Source organism: Pararge aegeria, chromosome Z (assembly GCF_905163445.1).
Source record: "Pararge aegeria chromosome Z, ilParAegt1.1, whole genome shotgun sequence".
Taxonomy (NCBI): Eukaryota; Metazoa; Arthropoda; class Insecta; order Lepidoptera; family Nymphalidae; genus Pararge; species Pararge aegeria.
The window spans coordinates 4,534,872-4,552,493 of NC_053208.1; the positions used below are offsets into that span (position 1 = coordinate 4,534,872).

General features: G+C 35.6%; 1 protein-coding gene across 1 annotated transcript in view; it reads right to left on the reverse strand.

The window, feature by feature from the left end:
• The window catches only part of LOC120636241 (glutamate receptor 1-like), a 204,876-nt gene that overhangs the window by 13,752 nt on the left and 173,502 nt on the right, over positions 1–17,622 (reverse strand). Inside the window, exons 11-14 of the mRNA XM_039907619.1 lie at positions 11,434–11,601; positions 5,451–5,582; positions 4,222–4,310; positions 1,093–1,243 (exon numbers count right to left, since the gene is read on the reverse strand). Coding sequence (XP_039763553.1) covers positions 1,093–1,243; positions 4,222–4,310; positions 5,451–5,582; positions 11,434–11,601 — 540 coding nt within the window. The remainder of the gene's footprint in view (positions 1–1,092; positions 1,244–4,221; positions 4,311–5,450; positions 5,583–11,433; positions 11,602–17,622) is intronic.

A 17,622-nucleotide genomic window follows, 5' to 3' on the forward strand; every position in this document is an offset into this window, starting at 1 on the left:
AATCCCGCGTCGAGCCAAATTTTATAAGGTATTGTGTATTTATATTAAAGGATTTTCGGCACTAGCCCGGTGTTAGGAAGTTGGCGGTGTCTGCAACCCGTGCCTCGGAAAGCACGTAATAACATTGTCGTATATAAGCTGATGAGTGTGAGCGAGACAAGGCGAGAGAACTTTGTACAAGATTGTGTTATTTTGGCGCGGCACTTAATGTCATTCTATTGCGTTCGGTTGGCTGCTGCCACAGAGATGATAGTAACATTTTAAATCAATGCGACAGAGTGTACCTGCCAGAGTTATACTCTTTGTTATACTTGTTTGTTCATACATTGTTGGGCATAAGTTGTGTTCGTTTCCTCATTGATCAAGAATTAATTATTTTATGAATTGCTTTTCGAAATAAGTAGTCGAGCAAAATGCATGAGATATTTATTGGAACGTAAACCCGGCTTTTCGGCTTCTATGGTACTGCCATTGCCTGGGTACTGCAAATTACATATTAAACGTTAGATTGCTTAAACATATAATACATGTTCTAAAATGCTGCAATTTTATTTAATTTTATTTATTCAGAATATTGGTAAGGGTACAGAATTGACACAATAAACATGGTACCACGATAACAGTTGCAAATTAACTAACTATAAACAAAAGTAGACAATAAAACATGCAGCGAGTTATTTAGTGTGGGTGTGTGTGTGTGTGGTGTATGTGTGTGTGTATATGTGTGTGTGTGTGTGTGTGTGTGTGTGTGTGTGTGTGTGTGTGTGTGTGTGTGCATGGGTGTGTGTGTGCATGTGTGTGTGAGTGAATGTGTGTGCAACTGTGTGTGTATATTATCTTCTCTACATCGCTGTAGGATACAATCCTAAGCCAATGTATAATAGCACTTTTACATTTATAGACATTTATAGGATATATATTGAAAGTAAAGTTAATTTTGTTGTATAGTGTACAGCTAGCAAATTGACTCAACATAAATCGCTTGTCTCGTGATTATGATTGCCAATCGCCAAGCGCCAAGGCAGCTCGCATTGCTTTTATGCAGATCTGTTTTTACCTGTAGGCATCGCTTAAATCATGACTGAGTCTTACTTCGGTTAGGATTCTTGGGTCGAGTTGCTGGAGTGTGGGGTCACCGATGCGCTCTAGAATGAGGTAGGCCGCAAGGTTCGCGGTGTATGAACACACTAGGATGAGTGCGAAGAACCACCATACTGTGCCGACTATCCTTCCTGACAAAGACCTGGATAAAATAAACATATGGTTATCATACGCGTCTAGAAATTAAATAATAGAATGGGTATTAAGTTACGGTAAGACTACGCTCCAACCCGTCTGCTGAGTGTGGTCATTATTGGGCAATTCTTTGTATACATAGTTAAAATAAGAAAGCTACAGCCTCTAGTCCCAGGCAGCCGCGCTATTCCTGGTTGGCAGCGGTTATGATAAGGGTGGGGCAAGAAGTGTCAAGGCAGTTTTAAGACTGTTGAGAGCTTAGCCGAGCTTGTAAAAGTAACAAGCAAGTTACGCTGGAGTATAGGCTTCTTGCACTTAAAAAAAAGTTTTCAATTCCTGTCTACTACCATGCCTTACATACGGTTGCCAGACTTGGATCTGTAACAGTGCAACGTGCCAAAAAATACAAACCTGCCAACGTTCTATGGAAAAGAGATTCTAAATATTAAACTCAAAGATAGACACAGAAACGCAACCATTAGAAATAAAACCAAAGTTATTGATGCGTGAACCTATATCAGAAGCCAGAAATGGAAATGGGTAGGTCACGTCGCACGTAGCCCTAATAATAAATGGACAAAACGCACATCTCTATGGAAAGGTCCAAAGGGCATTAGAAAACGGGGTCGACCAAAGGTACGATGGGCAGATGAATAGGAGAGTGTGACAGGCGAGAAGTGGCTTGAAAGAGCGCTAAACAGAGCTGCGTGGCAGAAAATGGAGGAGGCCTTTACCCACAATGGCTCCTTGGATTCATAACTCAATTCGTAAAAAAAAATTTTAACGTAACAAATTTGTAAAAGCTTATATTCTTATCTATTTTTATATTTATTATGTTTTATATTTTTGTTTATATTTTCAATCAAGGAATAATAAAAGGCTTTTTTTATTTATTATTTATTTAAATATTGCAGGCTTATTGGAAGTACGTAGAGAGGGGAAGGACACGGTAATCCTGCATTAGAGCAACTTGTTCTACTAGGAGGGCGAACAACAGTCCCAAAGTGGCGTAGGATTAATCGTCCACAATCCTTCATCAACAACATTGTTCGAGTCGAAAGTGAGTCAAGCAAGGTAGCGTACTTTATATTCAACATCACCAAATGGTATTCGCTGAAGGGTTTAAAGGTCTACGCACCCATAACAGAGCACTCTATTCAGAGTATATTTCAAAAAATAAACATGATACAGTGTTGTGATGTGGGATTTCAACGCAAGGCTGTGCAGGCAAAGTGTGTCAAAGCTGATAGTGTGGCAAATTGGCTATGGACAACGGAACCAACGGGGTCAAATGCTGGCTGACTTTTGGAAAAAGAGTTGAAGTTTTGAAGTGTTTGTACGAAAACGTCACAATACCAGTCCGATTACAGGACTAGACAACGCCGTTCCAATTGCAGCGAGGAGTTCGACAGGGAGATGTTGTCTCCCCGAAGCTGTTAAACGCACCTGTAAACACAGAGTTGACCCCCTACAAGGCGGACATACGACGTCAAACGAGTTGCTGGGAGCCGCTGAATACAAGCTCCATACGCTATGCTCAAGGGGTAAGAGGAATATCAAACATAACGTCATGCGCAACCTATAAACGTCCCACTGCTGGGTAAAGACCTCTCCTCTTATGGGAGAGATGGATTTAGAACATAGACACGCTACTCCGCCAATACGGGTTGGTGGGTTTAACAACTTTTGTTACGTTAACAAACAAGTGGTAATAATCGAGACAAAACTTGCCTTTCACGTTCAGCCGAACGTGCTCTCAGAGGCATGGGGGTCGACACCGCCATTTTCAAAACTGCGAGCTAGTACTGGAAATTCTTTAAACGAAACAATAACCTACCAATATCAAACAAATTATGTAAACTTTTTTGGATACAATTACAGAAAACTGTTAGGAATTTGGGTTCCCCGCCAATGTTCTTCGGAAACAGTAATTCTTAATGGCCCCTAACCCATACTGGAGAAGCATGTTAGCCCTACGCTGCCAATGCATCTCTCGATTGTGATGAGAGAGTCTACGTGCTAATAACTAATATCCATGTTATAATATTGTTAACAACATGGGGAAATATAGTAACTGGTTACAACGAGGTGATTATAAAGCCTTTATTCGCGTTCTTGAACATACAATATTTATATTGGCCTATATCTCAAACACGCACAATGTAACACGAGGTGCGGAATTTAATCTACGACGCTTGCCAGATACCGCATATTGACCGCAATGCTCGCTTTAAATTTGCCAAAATCTATACAATATACCAAGTGCGGTTTGTAGAGACACACTATTATGCAAGACTATAGACTAAATAAAACGATTTACCTAATATCATGTATATTATCACAATCAATGAATATCCACTGCTGTGCATAGGTTTTTTTAAAGAGACGATCTTCTGAATCAGTACATATAAATATCCGCAGGCGATGGAGAAAGCTATGTTTGGAGTAACTCTTCGTGATCAAATCAGAAATGAGTAGATCCGATCCGAAGAACTAGAGTTAACGACATAGCTCAGTGAGTCGCGAAGCTGAATAGGTAATGGGCAGGGCACCTAGTTTGGAGAACCGATAGACGTTGGGGTAAGTAAACGTAACACCAATAGGGAGGACAGATGACGTCAGGCGGTTTGCTGGGAGCCGCTGGAGGCAAGCGGTCCACGACCTTGTATTGTGGAACTCCCGATATAAGACCAGCAGTAAAAGTCAATTGGTTGAAATGATGATGATGATAATGATACAAATATAAGTATCATTAACAAAAAAGTATTGTTAAAAGACATTATTACCTAATATTTGTCGGACCTAAATACGAAGAAACTTAATATTTAAGGAAGTAACGTAATAAATCAATGAAATGGTATGCCTAACACTCAGCACTATCTAAAGCATTGTGAAAATTAACCCAGTAAAATATTTGTTTGACAAGAGGGCCGTTACATTTAATTTAATGTGATATCTGTGGAAGAGTTAGATTTAATCGCTCACCTTGGTACAACGTCGCTTCCCTGTTGCATAAAAGATCCGAGGGAGAACCAAAACGAATTCCAGATGCTAAAATCGTTGTGCAAGATTATCTGAAAGCAAAACACGTTTAAGATTTTGGCATGAATTTTTCACACATCACAGAGGGCTTAACTTTTTGTCCTTTTTAGTTCTAAGATTCTAAGATGAATATGTTATTATTGTACTCCCATCACATCTAACCACAAAAGAAAGTTTAGGTCCTGGATTCAATTCCGGTTAAAGATACTGCCAAGAAATTCTGCAAAGTTCTAAACTCCAGGCAGAATACGTCATCTGAGAGCTTATACTATTACGAAGATAATAGTACGCTATCTCACCCTTTAGCAGAGTGGAGGGATTCTCTTAGATTCTATTTTCTATAAGAGAAGAACCATAAGCTTAGCAGAAGAAGCAACGGTATCCCACGCAACATAACCGGCAAAATGTATAGTCATCGGTTAATTATACTTAATCAGAGGACTCAATCAAACGTTTTTATAAGATAGAACCTTATAAATACTTTGGATAGACATAGATATTAAGTTTTCCTTTTTATTTATCTTTCTTCTTTTTATCTCGAAATGATTGTTGGACCAAGCAAATGGTCCACGTGTTGATAACTGGAAATCCATCGTCTATAAACACAGCAACATTTATCAGAGCATGCAAGAACAGGTCATCCGACGTGTCGCACTGTGTCCATCGACCAGAGATGTTAAGTCATGTGCCTGTAATAACACCGCCAAGCACGCCCTTCAAAACACAATGCCGGAGCATGCATGTATACTGCTTGGCGGCATAAGTAAGAATTCTTGTACTTCTAACCCAAATGTAATTTTTGCTCTTTGAAATAAATTATCTAAATTGAATGAAGTAGTGCGAGACACATAGGCTGAGGGTACTAACAAAATGATTTCTTCACAGAATTAAGAACATGCAGAAACCGTGTACACGACTAATATTGAAGCATCAAAACCACTCCGCTTTAGTAGTGTTTCTCGAACAGGCGTCACATGGAGGGTAATTATTTTTCCATTAATATTCTAAATGTTTACCATAAAATGTGAAAATAAGAAAATGTGAGGTAGCAACATTATGCGGGTGTGAAGTCAGACGTGCGCGGATCGTTTTCACTGTTTTTGAACATAATGCGGCATGCGATAATGGCTGAATGAGGGTTCTGTATGATTATAATTCTATGGATTACATACCTCATTTGTATTACTCATTGAATGTTCCACTTGATTTTCTGTTACGGAAACTGACCGCCATTCGTGCGGCGAGAATCTCGATACAAGGAACAGTACAATGCTCACAGCAAAGAAGCTGGATATCACACAGAGCTGTAAATCATCAGTAGTTTCAGAGCATATTTGGTACAAACAAACAACCAATCAAATATATAGACTAGTATAGTAATGTGGAAATTATTTATTTATTTATTTATTATTTATACTCTTTGTTTGTACACCACTCAAACAAAGAAACAAGACAAAAAATAACAAACACATGAAGAATGAAGCAGGATACAAAAGGCGGCCTTATCGCTAAGTAGCGATCTCTGCCAGGCAACCTTAGGATCAGGAAAACTAAAAAGAACAGATAGGTGGGGTACACTATTTAGTACATACATACAAATATCTACATAATAATACATAAACCAGACTACACAAATAAAAAAAAAATTAAAAATACTATTGATAAATATAAAAAAAATAAATATACTAATACATATCTTAATATACCATAAAAACTTAAATATGAGTTTGAGTAGATAAATAAATAATAATAGTCGTCTTTACTGAGCGAGATAATGAGCCTTAACAGCATTTTTAAATATGCCCAATGACTTTGACTGCCTTATGATCAATGGGAGTGCATTCCACAATTCAGTAGCTTTGACAGTGAACGAATGCTTATAAAACTTCGTTTTGTGGAACGGCATGCTCAAAGTCAGCGCACGACTCGATCTAAGTTCAGACTGCACTCCAAGAAATTTAAACTTCTCCTTAAGATAAGAAGGAGTCTTAGGATTAAATAACACACAGTACAGAAGTGAAAGTACATGAAGATCCCGGCGACGGCGGATAGGGAGCCACTCAAGCTTCTGACGAAATTCAGATACATGGTCATATTTGCGTAATCCAAATATGAACCGAATAGCTAGATTTTGAAGACGCTCAAGTTTGTTAAGATAGTCCTCGGTCAAATTAAGATAGCTTGCGTCCGCATAGTCGAGAATAGAGAGAAAAAGAGAATGTGCTAACATAACTTTAGTCGGGATTGGAAGAATGGATCGCAGACGGCACAGCGACCTAAAAGTGCCAAAAGTCCTTCTACTCAAATCCCTGACTTGCACAGACCACGATAACTAAAGAGTTATCGTGGTCTGTGCAACCTTGGCTTGCATTTTGATAAAGATCAAGATGCAAGCCAAGGTTCTTTACAGAGGCACAAAACGGAATTGTGACACCATTAAACTCAACACTTGGTAGATTTCCCCAATCAACCCTTGACCGCATACCAGGGCTTCCAATAATAATAGCCTGAGATTTAGCTGGATTAACCTTAAGTCCATACTGCCTGCTCCACTCAAAAATTTCATTAAGATCGGTGTTAATAGCAGCAACAGTAGAACCAAGGTTATCAAGGGTTGAATGGCGATAGATTTGGATATCATCTGCATACATGTGATAGAGAGAAGAGATACGTTTGGAAATTGAATTAATAAAAATAGCAAAGAGTAAGGGAGATAACACGCCGCCCTGAGGTACCCCGGCCATCACACCAGGATGAAGAGGTCTCCTCAATCCGAATGCGTTGCCGACGACCAAACAGGTAACTCCGAAACCAATCTATCACCGATGGAGATATGTTAATGGAGCGCAGGATACTCAACAAGATATCATAATCAACTGAGTTAAAGGCATTACTGAAGTCTAGCAGTATCAATACTGTGAGTTCCTTATTATCCATCGCCCACCGAATATCATCAGTTACTTTTACTAGCGCTGTAACTGTACTATGACCAGCACGAAAGCCGGATTGCAAGGGACTGAGAAGTAAGTTTTTATTAAGGAAAAGATGGAATTGTTCGTAAACTAGCTTCTCAAGAACTTTAGAAAGGAACGGTAAAATAGAAATGGGACGGAAATCAGAGAAAGAAACAGGATTGGTCTTTTTAGGGTGACTTGTGCATTCTTCCAAGCTTCAGGAAATTTGCTAGTCAAGATGGAATAGTTGAGAATATGGGTAAGAAAAGGGGAAACAACATCGAGAATGGGAACGATCATATTACGGCTGACGCTATCAGTACCAACTGCATTCGAGGCGATGGACAATATGCTCTTCTTAACATCACATTCAGTGAAAGTCTTGAAGGTAAAAGATAAAAAGTCTGGAGTTGATGGCGAAGAAAGAATACTAAGAGTACGCTCCTTATTGACACTATCAATTGTATCAGAAGTTGATAAATGTTTATTAAGGAGTTCAATATCAATGTTGAAAGAAGTCTTAGGGGATGATTTACCAACTCCAAGTGACTCAAGAAATTTCCAAGTCTTAGCGGTATCACCGTTCTCGACTGACTTATGGATGTGGCGACGTTGGGCATCTCTACACAATGTATTACAGCGATTTCGTGCTTTATGATACTTTATACGGTTAGCATCGGAATCATTTATTTTATAATTAAATTTTGCCGTGTTCTTCTTATGCATTAGAATTTTAATCTCCTCTGATAACCACGAAGCTGGCAAGTGCTTAAATTTAATTGGTCTTACCGGAGCATGCTTATCATAGAGCTGTGTAATCAGCGTGTTGAATATTTCGACCTTGCGATCAACGGAATCCACATCCATGATAGCCGCCCAATCTAAATGTCTGGCATCATCACATAGAAGACTCTTATCAATCCCTCCAAAGTTACGCCGCAGAAGAATTCTCGCTTTCGATTTAGGAGGACGTATATTATAGGAGAGATAAATCAAATCGTGATAAGAAAATGCATCAGCAGGACATTGACCATGCTTATTGACGAAATCTGGAGAAGAAACTATAATTAAGTCAAGAAGAGAGGGAGTACAGCCGGGAGAATAATGTGTAGCAGCAAGGGGGAGTAGCGAAAGACTACAGGATTCTATCGTAGCCAGAAGATTCCTGGAACGATAATCATCTTTAAGTAAGCATGTATTAAAGTCTCCCATAATAATTGAATGGCTGTACGAGGGGATTACTTTTTTTAACAGGGTTTCAAAAGAGTGAAAGTAATTGGAAATAGATGGTGGGCAATAGAATACACCAAGAAGAAGAAGAAGAAGAAGGATTTTAGTATGAGATAGGAGAACTTCCACCAGTAAGTGCTCAGTCGCATCAGGAAGAGGGGGTTGAGAAGACGAACTAACAACAAAATTAGTACCCTTTACTTATATATATATATATATATATATATATATATATATATGTAAGTAAAGGGCTCGATCGCTGAAATGATCATACTGAAATTCGGCACACAATACAATATATGACCGATGTCGTTAATTCATAAGAGGTCAAATTTAAATGAGCATATAAATGGATAATGAAGGTATCACTACAAACAAACTGACTTGACGTTTCAAAAGTTCTTATAAACTGGGCCTACTTGAAATAAATGAATTTTGAATTTTAAATTTTAATTTCATCTTTTTTCCTAAATATGCATTACTTAGATCCTATGTGAGCGAATGCATTGTGGCCACTACAAATCTTGAATACCCACTAAAACCCAAGTGCCTATACATATTTTTGTTCTAATCTAACGTAACCTGACTTTAGATATTAGTTCAGATTTCATAGTCGCTCACTTAGTATAAAATTTCCCCGTAGTAAGTATTTAAATTCTTACTATTCTTACCTATTTCTATTTGTATTATATACACACGTACGTGCATATGATTAATGCAAATATTTTGGTACAGTATTATGCGAGATGTATCGTCAAAAATACATCTGTTGAATAATAATATTTTAGGAGTGTTTTATTAGGATTATATCCATGGCTACAAACAAGTTTATCCTAATACCCTGAAGCTCCAAACTGTACTATTTTATACTGATATATTTACACTGATAGCCATAAAAAGTATTAAGTTCGCACAATGTTTAAAAATAAAGCAAAATAACAGCTCCATTTACATAACGACTGTACGAAAACCAGGCTATCGAGGTTATCACCCCGGACATAAAATAGCTGATAATATCTATTTCATCTTTACTTTGTCACCTCTGAATATATTATTGGAACTACTGCAGTATGGAAATCAAAATAAATGACATCGCTAAGTAAAATATAACTAGAGTCTAATTAGAACCTTTCTAATTTTCATAGTAATTTCTTAGTTTAAGTATTTTCTAAATTTTGTATTCGTAGGTATGCCAGAGAAACTTTTAATTGACTTAAATAAATACCTAGTTCCGACACTATTCTGAAGCTCTGGCTGATAGACAAGAGGGGGCAATCAATAAATAAAATCTATTTTTAAGTCTTAATGCAATATATAACTGAATTTATTAAAAAAACAATTTTGTGAATTTATTAAAAATTCTGTAAAATTTGTATAAACGTACTTTACGTAATTTGTATTGACGATTTCATATAAATGGCAGAATCAAAGTATATCTTGCTTTGCTTGATAACTTATACTTTCGCCAAAGTATAGGGGTACAGCTCTACCACTTTTTAAATAAATTGAAAAAGAAGTAAAAAAGTATAAGGATTAATGCTAATAATGTTATAAATGTGAAAGTGTTTGTAACTCAATCACGCAAAAACGGCTGATTTGGATGAATTTTGACATGCATGTAGCCTTTGACATGGAAAAGAACATACGCTACTTTTTATCCCGATTCCTTGAGAAGTTCCCGAGGGAAAATTGAAAATTGTTTACGAGCTAAGCCGGGGGCAGACACTTTTCAAACTTGGTATGCATGTCACCTATGCTATGGAAAAGGACATGTACTCTCTATACCGATCTCTCAAATAGTTCCCGTGGTAAGTAAGTGGCTTTAGACGTGGGCAGAAGCTAGAATATTATAGAGGCGAAAGTATTAATGTTTTTTTCTCAATCACGTCGCAAAGATTGAACCGATTTAGTTGAAATTTGTTAAAGATATACATTTTTGTCTGAAATAGCACATAGGCTATTTTTTATCCCGGAAAATAAGAGAATTCCCGTTGGAATAAAAAACCTTACCCCACGCTAACGTTGCGCGTATCAACTAATCAATCTGTTACCTATTTTTTAAATATTTCTTCTAATCTGAGATTGTCCGGTGAATTTTCTTAGTTTGGTTGCTTTGCTGACTTGCCCGGGGCGTATCCAAACATTTTCCCGATACAATGTTCATACATGTTTATGACAGTTCTTGGGCTACTGAGCTGCGTTGTTTAGTTGTTTGCTGATTTATTGCCATTTGAAACTGCACCGCCTTTGTATTAGCCGTTAGTTTGAGGCCAATGTATTGGAGTTAGGAAAAGATATAAGCTTTTATGATAAAAAACAAGATGACTTTTATCACTTTATTTATAACATGTTTTATTGTATATAAAGTGAGAAAAGTCCTTAGTCCTGAAGGTAAAAATTCCAATTGAGCATTGATTTTTTAAGGCATTTAAATCTAATTGCACACGAAATGTATTTGTCATGAATTCTAACACCTCATACACTGCCATATTAACGTCAAACCTTAAGGTCAATGCAGTTTCAAACCACATAGATAGTGCAATCCTCACGGTTAAACCTGTAATATAGTTCTCTATAGCTATAAAAAAGTACTTTATCCTTAACCTTTGGGCTATATTTTTATATATTTTAAAATTACAAAGTTACCTCTGAAGCAATTAGCACTATGGATTGGTTAGGTAGATATTAATTTTATGATTTAAAAATATGTCTATTTACGTATATTTTCGATTATTTAGTTTTTTTTTTTATAATCAGCCAATTAATTCTCATGACACCTAAAACTGGATGACACCTTGAAATTAACAAAAATTGCCAAATCATAATAGTTTGCGTATGTCATGTCATGAGCTCAAATAAACTTGAAGGATGTTATAGGACATAGAAGTTGCAACTTTAAGAATTTGCTCTCAACTTTTACATTCATTTAGTGAATATTATCATTTATTTTCAGAATTAATTAAAAACTTACCCATATTTCCTTTGAAAGGGGTCGTAGAAAACTGAAAGTGCTCGACAGTTGCTTCGATGTTCTTGTACGTTTGATGGGTACATCTATGGACAGGAATGGCTCACTGAAATCGATGACTTTTTCTCTTTCTGGCGTTATAGTTATAGGTGCGATGGCCATATCTGCTTCCTGGAACAAACAAAAAAATATAGTGCTGGTGGACAAACAACAGAAGCAAGAGCTCAACTCCAAATTTCACCACTACGCGTACGAGTTTATTTTTTGTATCTACTGCTTGCATTTTGTTTTCTCATTTTGTTCTATTAATTTATCAATATCTTGGCCAGAGGGTTTTTTATACTGTTCATTAAATTTTACTGTAAATACTATCGTTATCTTTCTGAAGACATTACCTTTCCAAAGAGGGAAAACTTCTCATTACAGAATGAAAAGGGCGCAAGCCCTATTCCATCACGTTTGCCAAGTCCAGATTGATAAACCAAGTAAACCTTTTGAGAACATTGTGGAAAAATCATAGGCATGCAGTTTTTCTTCAACAAGTGATCATTAAATATTTGAAACGCACACTCTTAAACTAAACTCCGAACCTAAGCTGTGAGAAGTCAGAGGTGTGTGCCGTGCTTCGAACTCGTTCCTTTTAAAAAAAGTGGAATTCCTAACGAACATTGTGGCTTTTTACCAATATTGTGTTCAAAGCAGTTCTAGAGATTATTACTTTTATAAACGTGAATGTAAGTTTGTTTGTTACGCTTTCACGCAAAAACTACTGTACCGATCTTCATGAAACTTCTTATACATGTTTTTGGAGGTATTAGAATTAATATAATATACTTTTTATTGAAAAAAAAAAATACGTAAGATAAAAAAATGTTTGTGAATAAATCTGCCCACCACCAGATCACCGAACTGGAAGATGCTGCCCATAACACAACAGCAATACACACTCAAAGCCTATATGAAGAATTAGTTGATAGGGCCCCGCAGTTGGTTACTGCTGCTGCTGACATGTCTACTGCTAATACCAACTTCTCTAATTTATTGATAGTCAAATCAGATACAGTAGTCAATCCCTGCAGCAGTAGGAAACTAAAAAAGTATATCAAAGTTAACCGATATATTAAAAAAACACAGAAACTGTTAAAAGTACATAAAAATTCTGTTAAATCTCTGAAACCAAAGAAAGAACGTTTAGAATTATTGAATGAAATTAAAATGTATAGTTCACAGTTAGAAAGTAATAGATTAAGTTATGAATCTGACACACAAATCCTAGAAGCACAAATAGCCAGATTACAGACTTCTTTACGTACACTGGCAGTAAAGTTTGATATGTATCAAAGGCAAATGATATCTGAGTACACACAGACTTCAGATGAATGGCATAAGACAGAACAACCCAGTGGTAAATTAACTTCACTATCTACCCATAGTTTTGATAGTATAGGCAGTCATCCCCAGTTTGTGTCATCAGTGTCATCACCCTCTAATGTGAGAAAGGTGTGTGTCAGGTTAAGTAACTCAAAATCACAAAACATAAATATTAATAATAATTCCTTTATTGAAGCAAATGCTCATAGTAGCAGTTCAATAAAAACAATTATGTACAGCGATGAAATTGGATGTAACATGGGCTTATATCTTAACTCTCAGTTGAATGGACCCACAGTTTTGAACTACTGTTTACCCAACTCAAATTTAAAAGCTATTGTAGCTGCAATTTGTAGAAATAGGAATATGTTTGACTGTAAAACTAATCTAATTATCATAATGGGAAATAGAGGGAATGTTAACAAACCTGAGCTGATTAAACTTATTGATTCTTTAAATACATTAAATGTAAATAGTATTGTATTATACACATTTCCTTATTTTCATAACTTGCCACACCAAGAAAATACTATTAGGTATAATTTTAATATGACTTTGTACAATTTATGTACATATAATAAGAAATTTCATGTTATAGACTTTAGCAAATGTGCTAATCCTACTTATAATTTGTACCGAGATAGATATTACCTATCACACTATTTTAAACAACAGATAGCTGTTTCGCTATCATATTTTTTTACCATAACAGCCAAGAACTTGGCTAAACCAGCTGCTTTTATTGAGCAGTGTAATAGTTTTGACATGAAAACCTTGGAAATTATTCCAAGTCATTTTAGTTTAAACTAGTTAAGGAGACAACAGAGGTTTTCTCTTGCTTAGAAAAGCAGACAACTGAGTCTCCCTCAGGCATATATGAAAAAAATTATAGTAAGGGGTCGCACAATGTACTATTAAACCAAAAATATAATAAAAAATCTAATTCTAATTATATCAACTTGGTTCACCAAAATATTCAATGTATTAGAGGAAAAGACTTAGAGATTGAATTATTTTTAAATGATTTTAACATTAGCATTTTATGTATAACTGAGCACTGGTTGAAAACCCATGAATATTTGTTTAATTTTGGTAACCACCAGGTTGGTAGTTCGTTCACCAGGGTTACAGCGATTCATGGAGGCTCTATAATTTTATTAAATAAAAATTTAAAATTTAAAAACAGAAACGATATTGTTAGCCTTTCTGTTGAACGGACAATAGAGCTAGCCTCGGTTGAACTAGAGCAATTTATAATTGTTACTGTTTATAGGCCACCCTTGTCAAACTTTGAACTTTTTGAAAAGGTAATGGATGAAGTGTTATTTAAAATATCAAAGTGTAATAAAAAGTTAATAATATGCGGAGATTTTAATGTAAACATTTTAGAAAATAACTCTTTAAGTATCAAGTTATTGAATTTATTTAAAACTTACAATCTATCAAATATGTTCATGGAGCCCACAAGAATAACTGCTACTAGCGCCACCTGTTTGGATAACATCTTTACAAATATAATTCCTATAAGCAAAAATATTATTAGTAAATTAGACTCTGATCATTGTGGTCAAATTATTCAATTTGAAAATGTGAAGAAAAATGTTTCTAAACGTAAAATAACATTTGTTCCTGTAACATCCAACCGCATAGAGAAAATGAGAATTAGCCTAGTAAATGACCTCCCATTCCTACCCTCAGGGGCGACTCCAAATGCAATGTACAGCTCCTTTTTCAATACCTTTAATAAACTATTTCATTCTATATTTACTAGTAAGTCGGTTGTGATTACTGATACATTAAATTTTAGTGAGTGGGCGACAGTTGAACTTCATAAAAATAGGCAAAAGCTGTACGAATTGTATGCTGAACGTCAATTTAACACTGGTGATAAGTTTGGGGATTATGTTAAATTGTTTTCCAAGAATTTTAAACGCGCTTGCCACTTAGAAAAGACGCGATACATCAAAAATAAAATTAAAAATAGCAGCAATGCAATCAAAACTACTTGGAACATAATTAATGAGGAGACGGGAAGAGTAACACCACGAAATATTAACTTTAAACTTAATGTAGATAATAAAGCCTTAACAACAGATTTCGAGGTGGCTACTGCTTTTGAAATCTTCTTTACCAACATTCCCGTCTCCACAACAGAATCATTAAACTCTTCACCAGATATGGCTCTCTCTCTATTAAAGGAAAATGTGCCTGAGTGTAACCATTCTTTTAAATTCACGCATGTTAGTGGCTCTGACGTTATTAAAGCCTTTAAATTATTAATTAATAAAAAAACAAATGATCTGTGGAGCATTTCCGTAAACGTTGTCAAATCATTAATTGATATTGTTGCACCCGATTTAGCCTTAATATTTAATAATTGTATAGATTGTGGTGTGTTTCCTGACTTAATGAAACTTAGTAAAATAGTTCCACTGTTTAAATCGGGTAGTACTTCTGACCCCACTAACTTTAGACCAGTATCCGTACTACCCACTTTCAGTAAAATCTTTGAAAAACTCATTTTAAATCAATTACTTTACCATTTTCATAAGTATAATTTACTTCATATTAAGCAATTTGGTTTCACACGGGGTCGCTCAACAATCGACGCAGGTGTTGAGCTAATACAAAACATATTTGAAGCCTGGGAGGAGTCACGTGATGCACTTGGTGTGTTCTGTGACTTATCTAAGGCGTTTGATTGTGCTCAACACGAAACGTTAGTTAGGAAACTACACCACTATGGAATTCAGGGTGTAGCTCTAGACTTAATGAGTAACTATCTACGCGATAGAATTCAGAAAGTCGACGTGAATGGAAAACGGTCTAATGGATCAGTTATGAAAATAGGTGTCCCACAGGGGTCTATATTAGGACCATTTCTGTTCCTTATTTACATTAATGACCTTCCTTACCTTGCCAAGGATAAACACGGGATAGTTCTGTTTGCCGATGATACATCACTGACTTTTAAAATAAATCGACGTGAACTAGCTTTTGACGACGTAAACAACTCTCTCGCTAAAGTGGTACAGTGGTTTGAAGCTAATAATTTGGTTCTTAACGGAAAAAAAACCAAGTGTTTAAAATTCACTTTACCTAATGTTAAACACGTGAAAACCACTGTACTACTTAATAATGAGGAACTGAAACTGGAGGATACGACAGTTTTTCTAGGACTAACGCTAGATTCTAAACTTCAATGGGGCCCTCATGTAAATAATTTATCGAACAGGCTTAGTTCTGCTGCCTATGCGGTAAAGAAGATACGCCATATGACCGACGTAGAAACTGCTAGACTGGTATATTTTAGTTACTTTCACAGCATTATGTCATATGGAATTTTACTTTGGGGTAATGCTGCTGATATTAGCACTATTTTCGTGCTGCAGAAGAGGGCTGTTCGTTCTATCTACAAAATGGGTCCGAGAGAGTCATTGAGAGATAAATTTAAAGATTTTAAAATAATGACAGTGTATAGTCAGTACATATTTGAAAATTTAATGTACGTCCATAAAAACATTTCTAAATTTAAGAAAAAATGTGACTGCAATAATTTAAACATTAGAAGTAAGAATAAACTTACAGTGAAATATACTAGGTTACATAAAATTCATAATTCGTTTAAAGGAAATTGCATACAATTCTACAATAAACTACCAATTGACATCTTGGAGATGTCTCTTAAAAAGTTCAAAGTTTGTATTAAACGTAAGCTTATAGAAAAGTCCTATTATAGTATAAAGGACTACGTAAACGATAAAAAAGCTTGGGTGTAAATTATTGCTCTAACCAGGTTGCTCTTCTAATAATTTAAAATGACATTGTGAGATGGCGATAACAAAAAAAAAAAAAAAAAACACCCGGCTAAGTTTGTTGTGGGCTTCTTCTTAGACCGGGACGCGTTTGGAACTCTCGTAGCTTTAGTTTTAAGTTTACGAATGTGGTTATCGCCATCATCTCACTACCGTGTAATTCTTATGTACGCATCAAAAGTGCCACCTGTGGGCCTATTTGAATAAAGATATTTTTGACTTTGACTTTGACTTTGACTTCTAAAAATCTCATATAAGACTATGTAGTAGTAAGCTGCCTCCCAAAATTACGCGGGCGAAGCCCCTTGGCACATCTAGTAGGTTATAAGTATTTAAATTTAATATAAGAAAACAAAAAGGTTTTGATTATTTTTGTTACACTAAATATATAACATAGTAACCGCATTAGTCCGCAGCTAAGCCCGCAATAATCTTTTTTTTTTCATGTCACTCTCGATAAAGGCTTCACTCAAATTCACTCCTAAAGCCGTGTTGGGTTGCAATATTATGAAAGTCCAATCACCAATGGTAAAATAATAATAATATCTAGTAATATACGTTAAACTTAAAAAATTTTAACAAAGTACTTTTATTAAATGAGTTCGAAAAGCAATCTCTTTAAATATTATATGTTTGATAGGGTATATGCTTTTATAACATAAAGAAAATACCGAATAAATGGAATTAATTAAATATTATATATGTATTATATACCGTTGCCGAACCGCGCCGCTGACACTCGATTAATGATGCTTCTTTTACACCAACCTATGAATTTAAGTCTCTTAACATTTTTTTGAAATTTATTCTGTCACTTATTAATGTTGTACAAAGAAAAAAAGTCACCCTTCACTTGAGAAAATTTATGTACGAGTAACGTAGTACGTGGACAAAGTTGTATTAAAATACTAAAGGTTACGTACCTTTAGTATTTTAATACAAAAACTGTACGTCATACTGTTAAATGGGGGAAAGTAGCCCGGATATTAAATCCTTGTTCGTAGCT